The sequence below is a fragment of the Sceloporus occidentalis genome, unplaced genomic scaffold (assembly GCF_023333645.1).
Source record: "Sceloporus occidentalis isolate IW3139 unplaced genomic scaffold, rSceOcc1.0.p SCAF_1, whole genome shotgun sequence".
In the NCBI taxonomy this organism is placed as follows: Eukaryota; Metazoa; Chordata; class Lepidosauria; order Squamata; family Phrynosomatidae; genus Sceloporus; species Sceloporus occidentalis.
The window spans coordinates 26,901,687-26,922,023 of record NW_028316981.1 but is presented as its reverse complement, the minus strand read 5'-3'; the positions used below and the strand labels follow the sequence as shown (position 1 = coordinate 26,922,023).

Genomic DNA, 20,337 nt, shown 5'->3' with positions numbered 1-20,337 from the left:
TAGGGCCCTTTCATATTACCCAGTTATAGCACTATATTCCACTTTAACTGCCATAGCAACATCATGTGGATTCCTGGAGTTCATGACTTGGTAAGGCTGTAGAGCTCCCTGGCTGAGAATGTTAAATAGCTATCTCTAAGCTCCAAACCCCACACTTCCATAGGTTGGGACCACGGCGGTTAAAGTGGAGTATAATTGTGTCATGTGAAATGGCCCCTAGTCTGGTAAGGTAATTCTCAACTTCTTAAATTTTCTAATTGGTCATATCACTCAGAATTAATTTAGTTTGATCAGCCTCTTTACTATTCAGCTCTCAATCTAGATTTTTTGGATTATTTCTGCAGTATGTTTTGGATCAAGGAACACTTTTTAAAAAAAAAAAAATGCTTGTGCCATTATAGCTCCTTGAGTGAATCGTACTTCTTCCATCCCTCCATCGCAGCAAGCACTTCCTGCTTAATCCTAATTCTGCTTCCTGTTCTTTGACCTGTTATTGTTCAATAAGAGGAACTGTCCTGTGTGTATCCCATGTGTGTGTGTGGGGGGGGGGGGGGGTTTGCTCCCAGATGTTGTTGGACTGCAACTCCCATCAATCTTAGCTATGATAGTCAACAGTGAAGGATGTTAGTATGCAAAGGGATCTTGCAGCACCTTTGAGATTAACTGTGGGAACAAAGTTGTAGTATGAGCTTTCATCGATTCAATCTACTTTCTCAGATGCATGACAGTTTACTTTTGCCTGAGTCCTACTGGAAAAGGGAACACCTCAGCACTTCTGTGCCTCTCCTACTTACTGTAAGATGCAGTTTGAGAACTGCTGGAAGACTGCACCACATCTGTCCCTGCTTATAACTGGTATGTTTGCCTATCAGTCATTAGTGAAAGATGTCGCAGATGGGATTGTTACACTTTTCACACAGGAAAAAAAAAAAGAACAGTAGTAGTACTTCTGAGCCTGATTAAGAAAACAAATCTTCACTGTCCGAGGAAACATGAACTAATCTTGGTCAGGAACAATGGCAACCATTTAGACAGCAGTTCCAGTCCTCTTAGATCATTCCAAGGATCCTGCACAAGATAACCAGAAGTCCTCCTTTTCCAGGACATGGATTTTGGTATTCATGGTGGGTCCTGGAACTAAACTCCAGAGGATACCAAGGCCCCACTATACATATTAGTTTCTACAAACTCCAAAGCAAGCTTTCAGTATTGCATTGAGGGTTTTTTAAAAGCACATTTTAAAGAGAAATGGACATTTATTTCATTCAAGTACAGGGAGTGAAACTGATAAAAATAAACAGGCATAATGTGTCCTCTTTCAGAAGAACTGCTGTCCTTATTGTGCCAAGATGTTGAATAATGATACAAGCAAGGCCAGAAGCAGTACACTATCTTTAAGCCAAACATATTTTTGCCAAGCCGAGTAAGACCCTGCACTCAGACAAAAAAAAAAAAAGGGGGGGGGGAGATATTTATTGAGCCATTTCCTGTATTGCTATGTATTTTATATGTATTATCCTATTATTTGTTAGATTGTACGCCATAGGCAGGTTTACACGTATATATTTATTGTTTTTATGTACAGCGCTGTGCAAATCTACAGCACTATTAATAATAATAATAATAATAATAATAATAATAATAATAATTTGTTCCTCAAAGTGCTGTTCTACCAAAGCAAGTAGTTGTCTGGGTAAAGTCTTAGGGGTGAGCAACTTATGGCTTGTTTCTGGACTGCAATTCCCATTAGCCCTACTCAGCACAGTGAAAAGTGAGACATCTTGGGAGTTGCCATCTATCAGCATCTGGAGGATTACACATTGAACATCCGTAGCCTAGGTTTTCACTTTCAAGGTCTCAGGAGAAGCACTGATTCCTCTTGTTGTTGTTGTTGTTGTTCCTTTCCTGCCCCTTACTCCAGGTTTATCTTCTCCTTTTTTAAGTTTCCTCTCTCAAATCTCCAACAGGTATTCCAATTTTGTCTCTTAGGGTTCTATTTTGATTCTACACTTGACTCAAGCTTATGCATAAATAAACCTAGCTGGGACTGTGGGGCTCTACAGACCGCCCCTTTTCCCACCAGATGGGGGCTGTGGCAACTTCATGCCATGCCCCTGATCTGGTCTTTTGAGAGCATGAAAAGGAGCAGCAAAAAGCAGGTCCTTTTTGTGCCCTTGAAAGGGCACCATAGCCGCGGCAGTGCTATGCAGCACTGTCATATGGATGCAATGCTGGAGGAGTGCCATGATGGTGCGCGCCATGTGGAGCGGCACACGGCATCATGATGCCCTGGGGGCAGAGTCAGGGTATGCGTCATCTGGACGTGACGCCCCTACTCTGCTCCCAGGCTGGCCTTTCAGGCCAGTCTGTACATGGCCTCAGTTCAGAAAGCAAAAGTAGCTTGCATACCATGAACTCAGCTGGCAGGAGAGAAGAGAAGGTGGTGGAGTCCTGCCCTTCCTAGTAGGCTCAAGGCAAAAGCAAACTGCTGCATCCTAACCTATGTGTTCCTCCTTATAAATAACTTTTGCTATTTTGTCCACACTCTGTTACCTGGCCACACATGTCTTATTTTTCAGCTGTGAAATGTTGGAGGGTATGCTATCTACTAAAACCTGGAGAAATAAATTATATTTCCCCTTCAGGATGGGAAAGCCAAGAGCACAGCCTTTTTGCAGTGGTACTTTGGTCAAATGTGGACAGTGTAAGGAAGACACAAATATGGCCTTTGGCCTGCATGTGGCCCACAGTGTACATGTTGCCCATTCCTCTTTCATAGATACTTCCACAGACCCAAGTAATGTCAATGATTTCAGCTGTGTTGATCCAGTCTCAGCAGGGCAGGACTGGAAAAGCAAGGGTGGAGTAAAGAATAAGCCCATGGGGATGGAGGAAAGAGATATCGGAGATTATGAGATGGATGGGACGTCCTTGCCCCATCATTTTTCCATCCTTGTCCAATCCTTCTTGCGGGATCACAGGAAGGACTTTCAGATGACATCGCACTGATCTGGACATTTTCCTGTCTGGGAAGGGCAAATGACAGTGATCGCGCAAAAGACTTTAATATAAGATCATGCTGATCCTGTCATTGTCCCTTCAGTGACGTGGAGTTGTCCTGTCCTTGCTCTTCATTTTGCATTAACGGAAGAACCCATTAATGCAATTCCTCTTCACTGACAGGTTTATGACAGGATTGGCACGGCAAGAGTGAAAGTCTTTCATGCAATTGCTGTCACGGATGGGATAAGGACGGGCTTCACTGCCATCCCCCATCTGATAATCTCCATCCAGTTTTAAGCAAAGGGGTCTTGTAGCACTTTGAAACTAAATGAGCAGAAGAAGCTGTAGCATCTGGGGAAGTAGACCAAGCATCTGGGGAAGTAAGCCAAGACTACAAATGTTTGTGCTACAACTTCTTCCACTCAGTTAGTCACAAAGGTGATACAAGATCCTTTTACATACTGATATTCCAGATAAAAACAGTTATGTCTCTGAATTCTGTTTTAGGGGAGAGGAAATGAGCCTGTCCAAAACACCTCCAACCAAATTCCCAGGTCTCCTTATTAATTCCCATTGCATTACAAGATAGGAAGAATATGCTAGCTATGATGTTTACTTGCATATTCCTCCAATTTGAAATGAAACTTTTATGGAACATGCTATGCTAGCACTGAGATAAATATTTGCCAAAGCATCTACTCCTATCTTGTATTCATATTACATTGTCTCAGGGTATCAAGTGCAGGAATCCCAGTTTTCTAAGTGCCATCGCAGGAAGAGAGGTCTTCTAACCATGAAACTTGCATTGTCCAAAGGAACAGCTCCAGAGAAACATCACCTAGCAACCAGCAAGGCTGACATGCAGTAACCTTCAGGGAGCTGTGGAGAAACACAAAGCCTTTTTGTCCAGAAGTCTTAAAGAGTACAGGTTGGAAATGTGCCCTAATTGAGATGCCAAATTGGGGTCTTAGAGCTCAAGTTAACTTCTGGAAAAACTGGTTTTTTAACTGTGAAACCCACCCTTGTTAATTCCAGCCCAGTGTTAAAGAGGTCAAAGTCACATTCCTCACCTCATTTACTCTGTATATAGGCGACCCAGTATAAATGAGTGGAACAGGATGGGAAAAGCTCATAGTTGTATAGCTGTCTGATACCACTATAACTGTCATGGTTCCCTCCCACAGGATGCAGGCATTTGTACTTTGAAGAAGTCATTAACTGAATCCTGTACTCTGGATCTGGAGAAGTTGTACTCTGAATCCTGCTGTTAATCCCAACTAAAATAAACCTCCTGAATCAATGAGAATTATGCATTTGTTGACATATCATTCAGCAATTGATTCAGTGGGTCTACTCTAGTTGACACTAATCCACAGAATTCAGCCCATACTTAGAAGTCTCTGCTAAGGAGCTCTTGTCCTATACTTCAGGGTAAAGCGCTAGAACTCTCTAGCAGAGAATTCTAAATACCTCATCAAATTACAAATCTTAGAGTTCCATCGATGAAAACCGTGGCAAATAAGGTTGTTCTTGTTGGTGTCACCTGTCATCAGGTTGACTTCAACTTATGGTAACCCTGGCCTCATTCCCACTTACAAATAAATCGCTTTGCAAACTGAATCAGCAGCAGAGCCTGGTTTACACTACCTTTGCCCCGATTGCAGTTTCTTGCTGCAAAATAAAATAAAATAACCCACTTTTAATTCACATTGATGAATGAATAGATTCAAAATGGACCCTCTCCAGCTGGCCAAAAGGCAAATTTAAATCGATTCCAATCTGCATCTGGTTCACACTTACATGGAACTGATTTACTCAAAAAGAAGCGGGGAAAAATCAGTATCAAAAAGTCATAGGTTAAATGGGTCTAGCGCATGGCCCCCCTCTCCAAAACACTTCAGCGATCCAGTTCAAATGTGAACCAGGGTCATTTAAACTGGTTCACACTGATTTGTGATCCAGTTTAAAAGGTAGTGGGAATGAGGCCCCTATGAATGAGAGCCTTGGTTTTCAGCTGCCCTTCTCAGGTCTTACAAACTCAAAGCTATGGCTTCCTTGATTGAATCAATCCCCTTGTGAGGCAGTCTTTCTCCTTTCCTACTGCCTTCCACTATACCTAACATTATCAGTTTTTGTTGTAGAGATTTACACTCTTTCAGCATTTATGCACTGCAAGAATAAAGCAGCTTGAGACACTTTAACTGCCATGGCTTCATCCTGTGAAATCCTGGGACTTGTAGTTCAGTGAGGTATTCAACCTGGTCTGTCAGAGAGTTCTGGTGCCTTGCCAAATTACAAATCCCAGGATTCTGTAGGATAGTCGTAGCAGTCAGAGTGGTGCCAAAACTCCTTTATTTTTGCAATGTAGACAACACAGTCTGACTCTGAAAACAGTGGCTGAGATCCTACATCAAGCAGGTACAGCATACATCTCTGCCCACATAATTCTGTGGCCTTCCCACACTTTCCATTTGGCTGTCAAATGTCAAGAAGGGCTGTTGTGGCTGCTCATTACTGATGGGGAGGAGAGGGTAGGAGGAAGCAATTCTTAGGAGGAAGACAAAACTGTTCCAATCTCCTAGAGGAGAAGAAATGAAGGTGCATGTGTGCACCATCCTTTTCTTTTCCCCTGGAACAAAGATACAACATTTCTTCCTCCTCTGAATTGCCTTTCCCATTCTCCCCCCCCCCCCTCTCCACACTCAAATAAGGAGCAGTAGCAGGTCTTACCAGCAATGGGGGGCAGGTATGAACAAGAAGCAAAGGGCAAGAGAATAGACCCCTTCATTGCATCCCAAAGGAGACATGCATGCACATAAACCACACTTACACATGCATAAGCCTCTAACAAGATTCTGCTCAGCTGAGCTGTCCATACCATCGTGATATACTAGTAGTGGGAGCTGCCTTTATAGATAGCTAGAGTGCCACCTGTTCTACTTTGCAGAGAACAGTCCTCTGTTTGGAGGCATTCTTTGTTTGAAGGACTGGTCAGTCCAGAACTGGACCATAAGAAAGGAGAACTGGGTGCTGAAGTTGCCCCTCAGCCAATTAACTGTTCAAATTATTGCATTTCTTCTTAAATCAGAGTAACTGTCTCCAAATTCAAAACAGTACATATCGATTAACATGTGCCATATTTTTATCTCTTTGTTGTTGTAATGCATTTCTCGATCTTAGGAGACTTACTGTTCAAAAGAATGGCAAAACTGGGGGATGATAACACAAACCTCCTGGCTGTAAGGAAGACAATTAACACATGTGATGTGATAACAGAACATGTGATGGAAAAAGATAAGAGATGTTTGTTATGTTTTAGGACATTTAACCAGTTTATAATCATTTGAATGGAAACCACATACATTTCAAGGGCACTTGGGGTTTCCATAGATAGATCCCCTCCTAATTATTCTTCATCCCAGAACTGACTTGGTTCTCCACAGGATAAAGTTTGCCCCTCTCCCATTAGGTTTCTAACAGACAAGACTGAGAGGTGATATGATAGTGATATTTAAATACCTAAAGGAATGTCACATAGAGGATAGAATGTGGTTGTTTTCAGCTGCTCCAGATACTAGAATATGAACCAATGGATTCAAATTACAAAAAAAGAGATTTCTCCAAAGCTTTAGGAAGAACATCTTGACTGTAAAAACTTTTTGACAGCAAAATAGACTGCCTAAGGGGGTGGTGGACTTTTCTTCTTTGGAGATCTTTAAACAGAGGTAAATAAAACACACAAATATAGGATGGTTGGCACCTGGCTTGAAATCAGTATATACGAAAAGGGTATTGGGGTCTTAGTAGACCACAAGCTAAAGATGAGACAACAGAGTGATGCAGCAGCCAAAAAAACCCAATCTAATTTTGGGATGTATCAATAGTAGTATAGTATCAAGACCAAAGAAAGTCATAGTGCCACTCTATTCTGCTTTGATCAGAGCTCACCTGGAATATTGTGTCCGGTTCTGGGGACCACAGTTCATGGATACTGACAAATTAGAACATGTCCCAAGAGTGACCAAGATGATCAAAGGGATAAGAACCAAGTCTTACGATGAATGACTTATCGTAGTGTATAATTAGCTTGGAGAAGAGAAAACAGGTCCAAAACACACTGTAGAAATAATCCAGTTTGAGACAGTTTTAACTGCCCTGGCTCAGTGCTAGTGAATCCTAGAATTGTAGTTTTTTGTGGCACTAGAGCTCTCTGACAGAGAAGGCTAAATGCTTCACAAAGCTACAGTTCACAGAATAGGGCAGTTAAGGCGGTCTCAAATCGGATTATTTCTGCAGTGTGTTTTGGACCTAAGAGTCCACATGATGCTTATTGTTAAAAATTTGTAGGGATATCATGTAGAAGGTGGCGTGTGATCATTTTCTGCTGCTCCAAAAACTACCAATGGATACAAATTGCTAGATTCCACTTAAACATTAGGGAGAACTTCTTTACTGTAAGAGCTGTCCAAAGGTGGGGGACTCCATCTTTGGAGGTCTTTAAACGGAGATAGAATGGGAATCTTTCAGGAATGCTTTAGTTGTATATTCCTGCCTGGCAGGGGAATGGACTAGATGGCCCTTATGATCCCTTCCAATTTTAAGATTCTATGATCCCCAAGATCCAAAATTATGCATCCTTTGGGTCATGGCCATGCCACGGCAATACAGAAGGAGTATACAGTGGGATCTTGGTATCCACTGGGGTTTGGTTCTAGGACCCCACATGGATGCCAAATTCTTTGGATGCTCAAGTTCCTTAATCTAGAGTGAGACAGTCAAATGTTGTCCCTTACATACAATGGGAAAATCAAGCTTTGCTTTTCGGATTTTTAATTTTTAAAAACATTTTCAAGCCATGGGTCCACGGATATAGAGGGCCAATTGTAATAACCTACCTCCTATGTTTTAGAGGAAAACCAGGAACTTAATAAAAAACCAATTGTATTTCTTTCTCCTTTTCTTTTCCTCAGAAAGAATACTCTCTTCAGTCTACGTGTCACAAGGAAAATGGGAAACATGTTATCAATGGCTCAGGTGAGTGTTTGAAATATTGTGAGACTAGGTGGGAGAGAGAGCAGCATCCAGAATTGGACCATAATGTCTCAGAAAAGACATTCCTGAGAAAATCTCCTGAGAGCTTTCTTTTTCTGGCTTTGTTTGAAGGAATGAAAATCCTAGCCCTACCGCTTGCTAAGATTATTTGGTAAATTGGCCTCTGGCCATTTTTACATCTGTGAATAGGACAGGAGATATCAGGTGCAACTTGGGGCTGAGGTTTAATATTAGCCATATTCCAATGATGAATATCCAAGAGCATGGCAGTGCGGGAATGTATGGGGTTAGCTTTGCCCCCTCAGTAAGGATGTATACACCAGCAGATTTGTGATTGCCTCATTCTGAAGACGGCTCCCTTCCTTGTGAACATAAAGAAAAAACTCCAGTCAATCTCAGTTCCCTTTCTTGTCAAGCAAACCCTATATAACTAGAAAATGGTCACATACTGAGGTTTATGTGTAGGGATATGTAGGGATGTCAAAAAAAGAAAGTTTTGTTCTGAAAAAAAACCAATACATTTCACCTAAGAAATGTTTGTATAGCTTTTTCTAAAAGCTGTTAAAAATGGTGACAAAGACAATGTGTTGTTTGTTGTTAACTGTCCTTGAGTCAACCTCAACTGATGGTGACCCAGTGGATGAGACATCTTCAAGTCTCCCTGTGCTACACTGCTCTGCTTAAGTCCTATAGATTCAGGCCCATGACCTCCCTGCCTTCTCATGATGTGGCCTCAGTTTGATCATCTTGGCTTCCAGGGAGAGTTCAGCTTTCATCTGTTCTAGGACCCATTTCTTTGTCTTTTTGGCTGTCCACAGTTATCTCAGCACTCTTCTCCAGCACTATATCTCAAATTGATTTTCTTCTTATCTGCTTTCTTCACTGTCCAGCTCTCACATCCATACATGATAATGGGAAATACAATGGCTTGGATGGTCCTCACTGTAGTGCTCCTTTGCATATATTTGTGCTTTAGGATCTTATCTTGTTCTTTCATAGCTGCCCTTCCCATTCCTACTCTTCTTACTATTTCTTGACCACAGTCTCCATTCTGATCAATGTTTGATCCAACTCTTTTCCAAGTCTGTGATGGTTTCTGCTAATAGTATGGTGTCATCTGCATATCTTAGATTGTTAATATTACTTCCTATCATCTTCACTCCTTCTTCTGAGTCTAAACCAGCTCTTCATATGATATTTTCTGCATACAAGTTGAACAAGTAGGAAGATTAAATGCAGCCTTACCTGACCCCTTGGCCAATTGAGTGGCATTCTGTTTCTCCATATTCTGTTTTAACAGTAACCTCTTGCCCTAAATACAGATTTCTCCTCAAAGCTATCAGATGTACTGGCACTCCCATGACTTTAAGAGTCATCCACAGCTTTTCATGATCTATGCAGTCAAATGCTTTGCTAGAGTTTATAAAGCACACACTGATTCCCCCCCCCCCACACACACACACACACACTCCCTTAGCCATAGTATGTTTGCAATGTGGTCCCTATTCTTTTTTCCTTTCCTGAACTCCACTTGCACCTCTGGGATTTCTCTCTCCATATGCTGTTGGAGTTTATGTTGCATAATTTTAAGCATAATTTTGCTTGAATGGGAAATTAATCCTATGGTCCTATAGCTGATGCTATCTTTTGTGTTTCCTGATAAAATCTCGTCCCATTTTCCCCTCCCACTCAATCTTTTTGCCACCTGCAGATAGGTTATTTACTTATTTTATTTTTTATTAATTAAAATATTTATATTTCTCCTAATATTATAGAGTCTCAGGGTGGTGTTAGAGTAGGAACAATTTAAACAGTTTAAAACCACCCCACATTAAAAGTAATAAAGTCATTTAAACATATTTAAAACATGTAAAACAAGTTAACAGATTAAAACAGATTAAGTGGTTAATACAGGCAAAGCTGCATGTATGTACTTTCTAGAAAAGTAAATGTGGACCCAAGTTATTGAATAAAAACCCATGCTTTGACTTGATGCTGGCAAGAGACCAGCCAATTTCCTCCAAGAAGAGGAATTTCTATCAAGGGTACCACAGCAATGAAGGCCCTCTCCCATGTACTCCTGAGCTGCATTTTATCTTTTGGTGGGAGACAGAGGAGAGCCCCTCCAGCAGATCTCACTCCTCAAGCAGAATGGAGAATGATGGCAGGAGGGCATTTTTGCTCAGCTCTAGGCCTGCATCTTGTTTATCAACATCATGTCAAGATCCAGTAGGGCTGTTTCCTTGGCAGAAATGAGAGGCAGGAATCTCCTCTTCCCTCTGCAGTCCCCTCTCCCATGCCATCAAGGCCTGTTCAGGAATGCAAGGAAAGCATCGGAAGTAGGTTCTGTGTAACTCAAGGAGCTGCAGCAAAGAGGAGAGTGGGAAAATTTCGATTTCAGTTAGTGCTCTTACAGTTGATGTCTCCTAGGGTCCTCTAATTTTGACTTTTTAAATGTTATTAATTTTAATTTTGTTAAATATGCAAACTTACATATACACAACAAACCCCATAACCAAAATCTTGAAATCAAATGATCACGTATTTCCTTTCCCCCTCTCACTCCCTCCCCCCTTTAAAAAGAATGCAAACATATAAGCAACCCATAGTAAATAAAAACAAAACAACACAAGACTTCCTGCCTATTCTTTAATTGATTTCTTCACTGTAATAGCTCTTTACTTTTCCTGTGTTAATCTATTTTTCAGGGTCCTCTAATTTTGACAGCCTCCAAAAATGTTTGAATGTCTGATAGAGCATGGGTTGTGAGAGAAGACCCCTCCTATCTAAACTCTTTCCCCCCAGATCCCTAAATCATCATCACCATCATCATCATCACCATCATCATCATCATCATCATCATCATCATCATCCATTCTTTGGATATTTTCCCTGCCCTTCCTCATAGGACTTTCAGGACGGACAACAATCTATGAAATGCAATTTATGCAAATGACCCTGTGATTCAGTGATTGTTTTTCTGAAAGGGGTAGCAGGTGGATGATCACTCCTTTCCTCTTCCTCATCTTCCTCATCCCTCATTGTTTTAATATTTTTCCCTGCCTTTCCTCATGGAAGTTCTAGGGTGGCTTACAATCTATAAATTGCAATACAGTTGGCCCTCCACATTTGCAGCTTTGACTTTTGTGGATTTGGTTATTCACAGAGTTGCTCAATATGTTCTCTCTATGGTTCTCTAGGTCCTCCAGCGCAACTCTGCCAGAGGTTGACCAAGTGATTCCTAGGTAAAACACTTGTCTAGGCATTTGTAGGTCCTCCAGTGTCAACGTCTGCCAAATGTTGGCCACAAAATTACAGTGGAAGAGCTAGAGATTCCTAGAGAGATGTTCTCTCAGGTAAAAAAAAAGAGTAGTTTTTTATTTGTGATTTTTTTTCACTTTCATGGGACCCTATTCCCTTAACCCCAGCGAATGTGGAGGGGCCACTGTATATGCAAATATCCTTGGATTCAATTACTAATGTGAAGTCGAAGGCTTTCATGGCCAGCATCCATCGTTTTTGTGGGGGTTTTGGGCTATGTGGCCATGTTCTAGAAGAGTTTCCTCCTGACATTTCGCCAGCATCTGTGCTGGCATCTTCAGAGAATGCTTGCCTGGAAAAAGTGGGTTAATAATAATAATAATAATAATAATAATAATAATAATAGTTTTTATTTGTATCTTCCTGCCTCTCCCAATGGATCGACATGGGATCACAACAGAGTTAAAAACACTTGTAATATTACAACATTAATTACAATTAAAACTACAGCTAAAAACATAAAAATCATCAATCAATCATGGGGTCAGTCACGGGGTCAGGTGCTCTCGGTCCATACCAACAGTCTTCATAAAAGGTCAGGAGGATATGCGCAGCGGAAGAGCTCTGTCTTTACTGCCTTCTTGAAAATCTCCAAGGATGTAACAAGGCAAGTCTCCTCTGGGAGTCCATGCCATAGTCTAGGAGCAACTATACTGAAAGCTTTTTGGGAAGTGGAAACATGTTTGGATGATGGCACCTCTAACAGGTTCTTCCCACTTGTTCTAAGAGTGCGGGGCGGATTGTATGGGGAGATGCATTCCCGTAAATAACCCAGGTATGATGGTAGGCCTACCAGCCTGAGGCCTGACATCAGCACAGAACAATATGCATGCAAATCCCTCCTGCCTTCCCAGGTCACACAGTATATATATACCCACTTTTTCCAGGCAAGCATTATCTGAAGATGCCAGCCACAGCTGCTGGCAAAACGTCAGGAGGAAACTCTTCTAGAACATGGCCACATAGTCCAAAAAACCCACAAAAAACTATCAATTACTAATGTTTTTCTGAAAGGGGTAGCAGCTTATATGACCACCCCTTTCCTAAAACTTTGGAGCGCTGCTGCTTTTCAGAGCAGAAAATATAGAGATAGATGGACAGATAGTCAGATCCAACAAAAGGCAACTCCATGTGTTCATAGGTGTCTGATGACCTTCGGCTGTTAAACATCCAGTGCCCATGACACTCTATAATTTTCTTGTCAGAAGTACTAAGGATTCACACTTCAAAGGAAATATCTAAGTTCTCTACCCACCCTATTGGATAATTCTTCAATTTTAGATTCTCAGAACTCCACAGCATTGAACCATGGCAGTTAAAGTAGTGTCAAACTGGATTATTTTTGAAGTGCAGAAGCAGCTGTAGTCCATTTATGCACAAGTACCCTAAAACCACATTATCCTCACTTTGTGGGATAGCAGCAGTAACCCTGCACCTTCTAGGCAACGTATCTGTCAGTCACTTTAGCTGTAAAATCATGCCCACTTAAATACCTTGTGAGTGCTTGACCAGAGATGATTGAAGCATGTATGTCCTGTAGTTCCTAAGTACATCCCTCTATACTGTACTTGAACCCATGTGGTAGGACCCCTGCGAGTTTTGTGGCACCCTTGGCTGATATTCCAGCTATCCAGTAGGTATGTGGCCTTGATCCTAACAATCCAAGTGTCATTCCTTTGGTGTTTCAAGTTCATCAACAGAAAATTGATTTGGCTCAGTCCATTGTGGCTTACTTTAAGGCAAAAAGGTGGACATCTGCTCCTCCTACAGCACATATCAATTGTACCCACCATGGCCAACACAAAGGTATCAAGGGAACTGGAGTCCAGTCGGAGGGCTAAAGGATTTATTGTTTTTCTCCATATGCTGTTAATGCTGCCTCTATAAGGAAAGCCATCTCTGGCTGTTACAACCTGGGCGCTAACTATGATGCTTGTTTTGATTCTGTGCCTGCTATTCCAAGCGTAGGAGTCATTCTGCAAATGTTCCTGTCTAAATTGCCACTCCAGCGACTCCTTAGCTCATCGGAAGCTGGTTTCCATAACGCATTCTTTTGCAAAGTGGCTAATTTTCAGTGCAGGGTGTGTGTGTGTGTGTGTGTGTGTGTGTGTGTGTAAGAATCCTCCCGAAATGAACAAAAACATGATTCTTTAGCCATGAAAGCAAGAATGCACATATTTCTATCTGATAAAGTTCACACTGCATGAACAACAAGCAAAGGGAATCTCAGAGGCCTCCCTCCTTAAAGGTGTGGGCTGATGCATTTGCACAGCAAGTAACATAATGTCACAGGATCTGAGGGAAATGGATTTTTTTTTTAGCAGAATGTGCTTGTCAGCAGGGGAGGTCCGTAGCTATACAGCCACTCGCAGAGTCACGTGACTGCTTGTTCTCATTGCCTTTGAAAAGATCTTTGCACAAGTGAAAGGGCTTCACTGTATACTGCCAAAAAGTAATGCATACTTAGAAACATGCAGAAGTACAGAAAGGGAGGAGAGGCTTAAGTTAGCCAGCAGGGTGCAGAGAAACTCACAAGGAGCCCTGAAGGGCTTGCGACTATAGAGGATGGAAGACCAGGTGAGAATCCCACCTGGAGCAACCCCGCTGTACAGAGCCATGCTTATCAAATCAGGTAAGCACAAAGCCTAGTGCAAATCCTGTCTTAGTTTGGTGCCTTCTGCTTTCCAGGCAACATCCAAAGAAGTCCAAATGGCATAGGATTAGCAGGTGGAACATGTGTACCCATTCACTCTTTTCCTTTGGCAACAGGGGATTGTAAATCTCATACTGTCTTGGAGCTTCTTTCTTGCATGGCAGAATCCTAAATGTGTGTGTGACTTTCTCCTCTGCAGTTTTTATTCATTCAATGAGTCTTCTCCAGAAGTGTCTTGTTGTGATTGCATGTTCTATTATTATTATTATTATTATTATTATTATTATTAACTTTATTTGGCTCTGGAAGATTACCACCACTGCCTCCATGCAACCCATTCCTCCTTCTACTGCCGCTCTCTCCTTGAAAGGAGGATGGCCAAACCAAAAGCTATAAAGTGAGTAATGTTGTACTTGGAAAGGAATTTTTTATAGGAAAGACTATCAGCAAATAAACTTGTATTGAACTTACTCTGCACCATCAGATGGCCAGGGAGGGAGTAGGTTCAGAAAGATCCATAGATAATTAATTAATAATCAAACAATGACAGTGTATGATTATATTATTAGTGTGTAGTTGCGTGTGATTATTTTTATTGCCTGATTCTACCTACAAACTGTATGGACTGTTAATAAAGTACAATATATACAATTGCTTCATATAACGATTGCATTAGCTGTATCAGTGAGAGAGTTATACCTTTTCAAGAGGAGAGGAAAATCAATTAAAGTAGTGTCTTTGCAACTGTTTTTATTTTTAAAAAATGTCACTGGCGACTGGAATGTACTTGGTGAACAGCAAGTGTTTGACATTTCAAAGAGCTATTTAAAGTGAGTCACTGCACTTGTTAATGGAGGGAAGGACAAATATGTGACTTGTCATGTTTCTTTGGCTGCAATCAGCTTTTTTAATTAAAGTAAATACTCTACAGTCCAATTCAAGGAACTTCTAAGTCACTTTAAAGAGGAAGTTGGGTTGACCCTACATTAAGTAAGGATGGCTTGCCATATGTATAATCCATCTTATTTTTGACTGCGTGAAAAAAAGCATCATGCAGAGAAATCAGATCCTAAATGTGCCTTTATTCTGCTTAGCGACAACGATAATCCCTACAGCCACGAAACATTATTATTTTCTGGGTCAAGAAGTCATTTGGCCATGGTAGCTGGAGGATTCTTGAAGTGGCATTCAGAAAAAAATAACTTTTCCAAGCTCTGAGAATGCTCAGGATGAAGCCAGCCTCAGTTTCCAGATGCCTTGCTGCATTATGAATACAGGCAAATTAGGCTTGGTTAATTATTTAATGTTTCAGATGCAACCCACACAAAAGGAGCTTGGATTCTCCTTTTGGGCTTTTGTTCCCGAAAGATGCATTGTCTGGCCTTAGGGTGAATGAGTAGAGAGCAAAAGGTGCCCCGTCTAAAGTTATGCTGTGCATTCTCCTCTTGGCTGGCAGTTACAATTGGGGTAGTGCTAGAATCTCTACGTAAGCCAAACTACCACAAACTGCTGAGGCAAAGGTCTTACAATAAAAGGAATAATGATGCAGAGTCACAGGCAGCTGAAATGTACATATTATTCAACAGGTTTGGAAATGACTGGCTAGATCCCATTTTGGGAGAAAGGCAGGATATAAAACCCTTAAAAATATTATCTGTCTATCAGATGGATAGATAGATGATAGATAGACAGACAGACAGACAGAGGCAATTTATTGGGGAAGTGTTAAGAGTTACAGAGTTGTGTATAATTCTGTGTTAACCCAATTGTAGATCGTATGAGAATTTACCATACATATGCATGTACAAGTCGATATCATGTATAAGTCGAGGGAAGGTTTTATGGCCAAAATAATGGATTTTGATATGACCTGTGGATAAGTCGAGGGCAAAACTTAGGGGCATGTAAGAAAGGATGTAAAGGTGGAAACACCACTTCCTTCCCTCCTTCTTCTCAGGACCTCTCCTGACCATCAAACACCACTTCCCTGGTGCTGGAGGAGAAGGTTTTAACATCGGATTGAGAAGGGAAGGCACTGGAGGAAAATTGGGTGTTTGGTGGACAGGAGAGGTCCAGAGCGGGAGGAGAGGATTTTAACATTGGATTGAGAAGAGAACCACCTTTTTCATAAACACACACACACACACCTGCCTTGGAAGCTCCTTCAAAGATCATGCTTCTTTTAGGACCTTTCTGAGCTATGTTACTGTATTGACCCATATATGTCAACCTAGGATATTTGGGTCAATTTTGGGCATAATTTTTCTGACTTATAGTCAGGTATATACAGTAAGTGTTTGCCAGAGGTTCTTTTTTCATTTCATTGGGAAGGAGGCAATGTAGACCTTTGTGGGAAGTTGCCCTACCACTGAAATGGATGAGAAAACCTACTCATGTGGGAGCAAGTTTCCTCATTGGAGCTGAACTGGAGTCTGCATTGTTCTGTTCACATGAGTATAGGTGGAATCCGGTACCTTCTACAGTAACTAGGTTTGAACCTGGCATATTTTGTGTACATCTTTTGTTCTGCCACTGAGCCCTTCCCCATAATCTTATTGTGATTATGTGCCTTACAAGTCATATGGCAACTCTAAAGTGAATCTATCTTGGGGTTTTCTGGAGTTGAAACTGTATACCTCACCCAAGGTTACCCAGGGGGTTCCCATGGCCAAGCAGGGATTTGAACTCTGGTCTCCAGAGTCGCAGTCCATCATTCAAACTATTACACCATGCTGGTGCTCTCTCACTCTACCTTGTTGTTATGTGTCTTGAAATTATTTTTCTGACTTATGACCCTAAAACAAACCTATCATGGGTTTTTCTTGGCAAGATTTGTTCAGAGGTTTGCTATTGCCTTCCTCTGAGGCTGAGAGCATGAGACCTGCCCAAGGTCACCCAGTGGGTTTCATGGCTGAGCAGTCCCACAGTCACAAAGGTCCACACATTGGGAGAGGGAGCTCATTTTGAAGCCTAGAAAAAAGTATGTAGAAGAATCCTTGACTTAAAGTTATTACAAAGGGCTCTTTATTGATTCGTTACCAAGTTTCACATCTTTTCTGTCACTTTGTTCTGCTGTCAAGGGCAGAATGTTTCCTGGTTTATCTTTCCTTCAGCAAAACATCAGACCTGGCAACAAAATAAATCTTGGGCCTGATTATATTTATTCTTCAGCCTTGCTATCTGGGCCAGCCCTCCTCTGCTGAACACAAACTGACCCACATGGTTCTCTCCCCCGCTACACTTTGTACCCACAACAAACCTGCAAGTATAATATATGTCTATCAATGAAAGCCAGCATGGTGTACTGGTTTGAGCATTGGACTACGATTCTGGGGACCAGGGTTTGAATCCCCACTCAGCCATGGAAATCCATGGGGTGACCTTGGACAAGTCACACTCTCTCAGCCTCAGAGGAAGGTCAAGGCAACCCCCTCTGAACAAATTGCCCAATAATACCCATGATGGAGTCCTCTTGGTTTTACCATAGATTGAAAACAATTTGAAGGCACACAACAACAACAGTAACAGCAACACCTCAGTTAATGAAGTAGATGTGATCCTAGGCTATACTTCTTTCACAGAAACTTGGGTACCAGAGGTAGAAGTAATATGGAAAGTACTGAGATAGCTTCTACACCACAAAAAAAGAAGAGCAACATGTTTCAGAAAACTTTTTATTGAATGGTATCGTTCTTTGCGAAGGCTGGGAGAAGGACGGATCAGGGCCATGATGGCTAAGTTCTGGACTCAATATTTGCAATCTGAGCATGAAGATGTGGGATAACATTTGATCGTAGCAAATTTTTCCAAAATTTCATCCGGCACTCAGCCAGGCTGGCCAATTTGCCAGTGTGATAATCTCCCAGGTCAGGTTAGCTTTGCATAAGTAAACTAAAGTAGTTTGAATCTTGTGGGGACTACTTGAAAGCATCTTCCAAAATGCATCAAGGGATGACTTTTTTATTTCAACAACCTCCACATTTCTTATGATTTCCGTTTTTGTGTAAAGCTTATAGATCTATGCTTTTTCAACATGCCAGGGTAGTTGATGAAGCAGTCAAATCTATTCTCTCCTTATAGCTCTAAGCTTTTTTTAAGCATCTAAAGGTGGCTGATGAGTAGACTTATCTGTTTGCCTTTTTTCTCTGTTTCACTGTTAATGCATTTTCAGTAAGGGATTCTGGAGGCATTTATTATTTATTTATTTATTTCCAGGATTTATATCCCACCTTTCTCCACAATGGGATTCAAGGTGGGCTTCAAGGTAGCTGCTTTTTACTCTACCTGTTGTAGGTAGACACAGACAGCTATAATTGGTTTCCTAAGCACAGAACCCCGTTCTTTCCCAGGTCAAGCTTTATAGCATGGTGTACTTTAAACATGCTCCTGCAACCCAAAATTAAAAGTATGTCTTACTCCAGCCCTCCTTCCCCATCCTCCCAATATCAATGCTGCAAAAAATAAAAATAAAAATAAAAAATCTTCCAGCTAGACAGAAGACAAAAAAGAAACAGGGGAAGCTACACTGGTCTCCCATTAAAAAAACTTTGTAAAAAGGAGCTTCTTTGTCAGAGGCTTTCTTAACTGATGTATGCCTGCACTAGGAGTGACCAGCCACAATCACCCAGCTGCACTGATGGTTTAAGGCAGATTTGAAACCAGACCTACCAACTCTCTAGAGTTGTTCATTCTACCATAGGTTCATTCTACCATAGGTATCATAGACAAAAGGTCTTTCAATAATAGATTGAAAGAGGAGAAAGGAAACAGATCGTCTGTGGGGTCTCTGGGATCTGCATCAAATGAGAAAAATGGGGGAGTGACCCCAAATGTCCCCCGCTGTTTAAGGTCTGATTTAATGTAAATCATGCTTGATTGTTTCCTTTCGCTGGCTTTATTTGGTCATGGGACACCCTATGTTCCCCTGACATTATATTGGTTAGAAAAATCAATAAAACACACGGGTAGTTCCTATCATTTTAGAACAATGGCAAAGCAGAGATCTCAGCTCCTGACATTCTCCTTTGGGCCAGCAAAACCAGTTTGACCCCAGAGAATAGCCTGCCTACTGGGAGATCTCCCAAGGAGGATGACACAGAAGCACAGAGTTGGAAGGGACCACAATGGCTATCCAACTCCCTTCAAGGCAGGATTACACAACCAAAAAGATGACCTCCCAACCTCTGGTGTATGGGGGGGGGGGGGGTGTTGTATGCCTTCAAGATGTTTCTGACTTACAACGACCCTAAGGTGAACCTGTCATGGGGGTTTTTTTGGCAAGATTTGTTCAGATGAGGTTTGCCTTCCCCTTCCCCTAGGGCTGAAAGCATATGACTTGCCCAAGGTCACCAATGGGTTTCATGGCCAAGCAGGAATCAAACCCTGGACTCCAGAGTTGTAGTTCAACACTCAAAGCACTAAGCTATGCTGGCTCACAGATACATTTTCTTCAATCAAAAATGGACTAGGCAGAAAGAAGTGGATGGAGGTGCTAGCTAGAGGAGTCCTGGGCTTTGGGGGTCAGAGGCATCCTAAGGATTGAAAGTTCGTGCCCAAACATGAAACCTAAGGACAGTGTGTGGTCATGTCACGGAGACAAAGCCCAGTGTTGTCATTAAACAGGGCACGCTAAACATCACCTACAATGGCTCAGGGCATGTCCTTCAGTTAGACAAGAACAACACAAGTTTGACAAATTAAACAAAGGAAAAAGAGGAGAGCAGTATGTAATGTGTACTGTGCTGCTGACTCCTACTGTTGCAGGCTAATTCAGAGTAGTTTAAATTCTCCAGAGACTTCCTGCTCTCCTCATTTTCCTTTGTTTAATTTGTCAGACTAGTGTTGTTGTTGTTTGTATCTGAATGAGTCATCTCCACATACCCGCATCCTTCACTTCTCTGTTTAGGTCCTGCAAATTCAGGCCCATTACCTTCCTGACTGAGTCTAGGCATCTAGCGTGGGACCTTCCTCTCTTTCTATAGCCTTCCACCTTTCCTAGAATCATTGTCTTTTCTAATGAGTCATGTCTTCTCATGATGTGGCCAAAGTACAACAGCCTCAATTTGATCATTTTGCCTTCCAGGAGGGATTCAGGACCCATTTGTTTGACTTCTTGACTGTCCACAGTATTCTCAGTAATCTTCTCCAGCATCACATCTCAAATGCATTTATGTTCTTATCTGCTTTCTTCACTGTCCCACTCTCACATCTTTACATGGTAATGAGGAACACCATGGCTTGTACGATTCTTACTTTCGTGCTCAGTTGTATATCTTTACTCCTTAGCATCTTTTCTAATTCTTTCATAG

General features: G+C 41.6%; 1 protein-coding gene across 2 annotated transcripts in view; it reads left to right on the top strand.

Moving 5' to 3' along the window:
• FAM107A (family with sequence similarity 107 member A) overlaps positions 1-20,337 on the top strand; it is a 79,800-nt gene that overhangs the window by 27,370 nt on the left and 32,093 nt on the right. The window contains exon 2 of one of the 2 annotated variants that reach the window (XM_089518678.1): positions 7,974-8,037. In XM_089518678.1, coding sequence (XP_089374804.1) covers positions 7,974-8,037 — 64 coding nt within the window. Of the gene's footprint in view, positions 1-7,973; positions 8,038-13,765; positions 14,009-20,337 lie in introns of those variants that run through there. The other variant, XM_089518686.1, reaches the window with a different exon arrangement.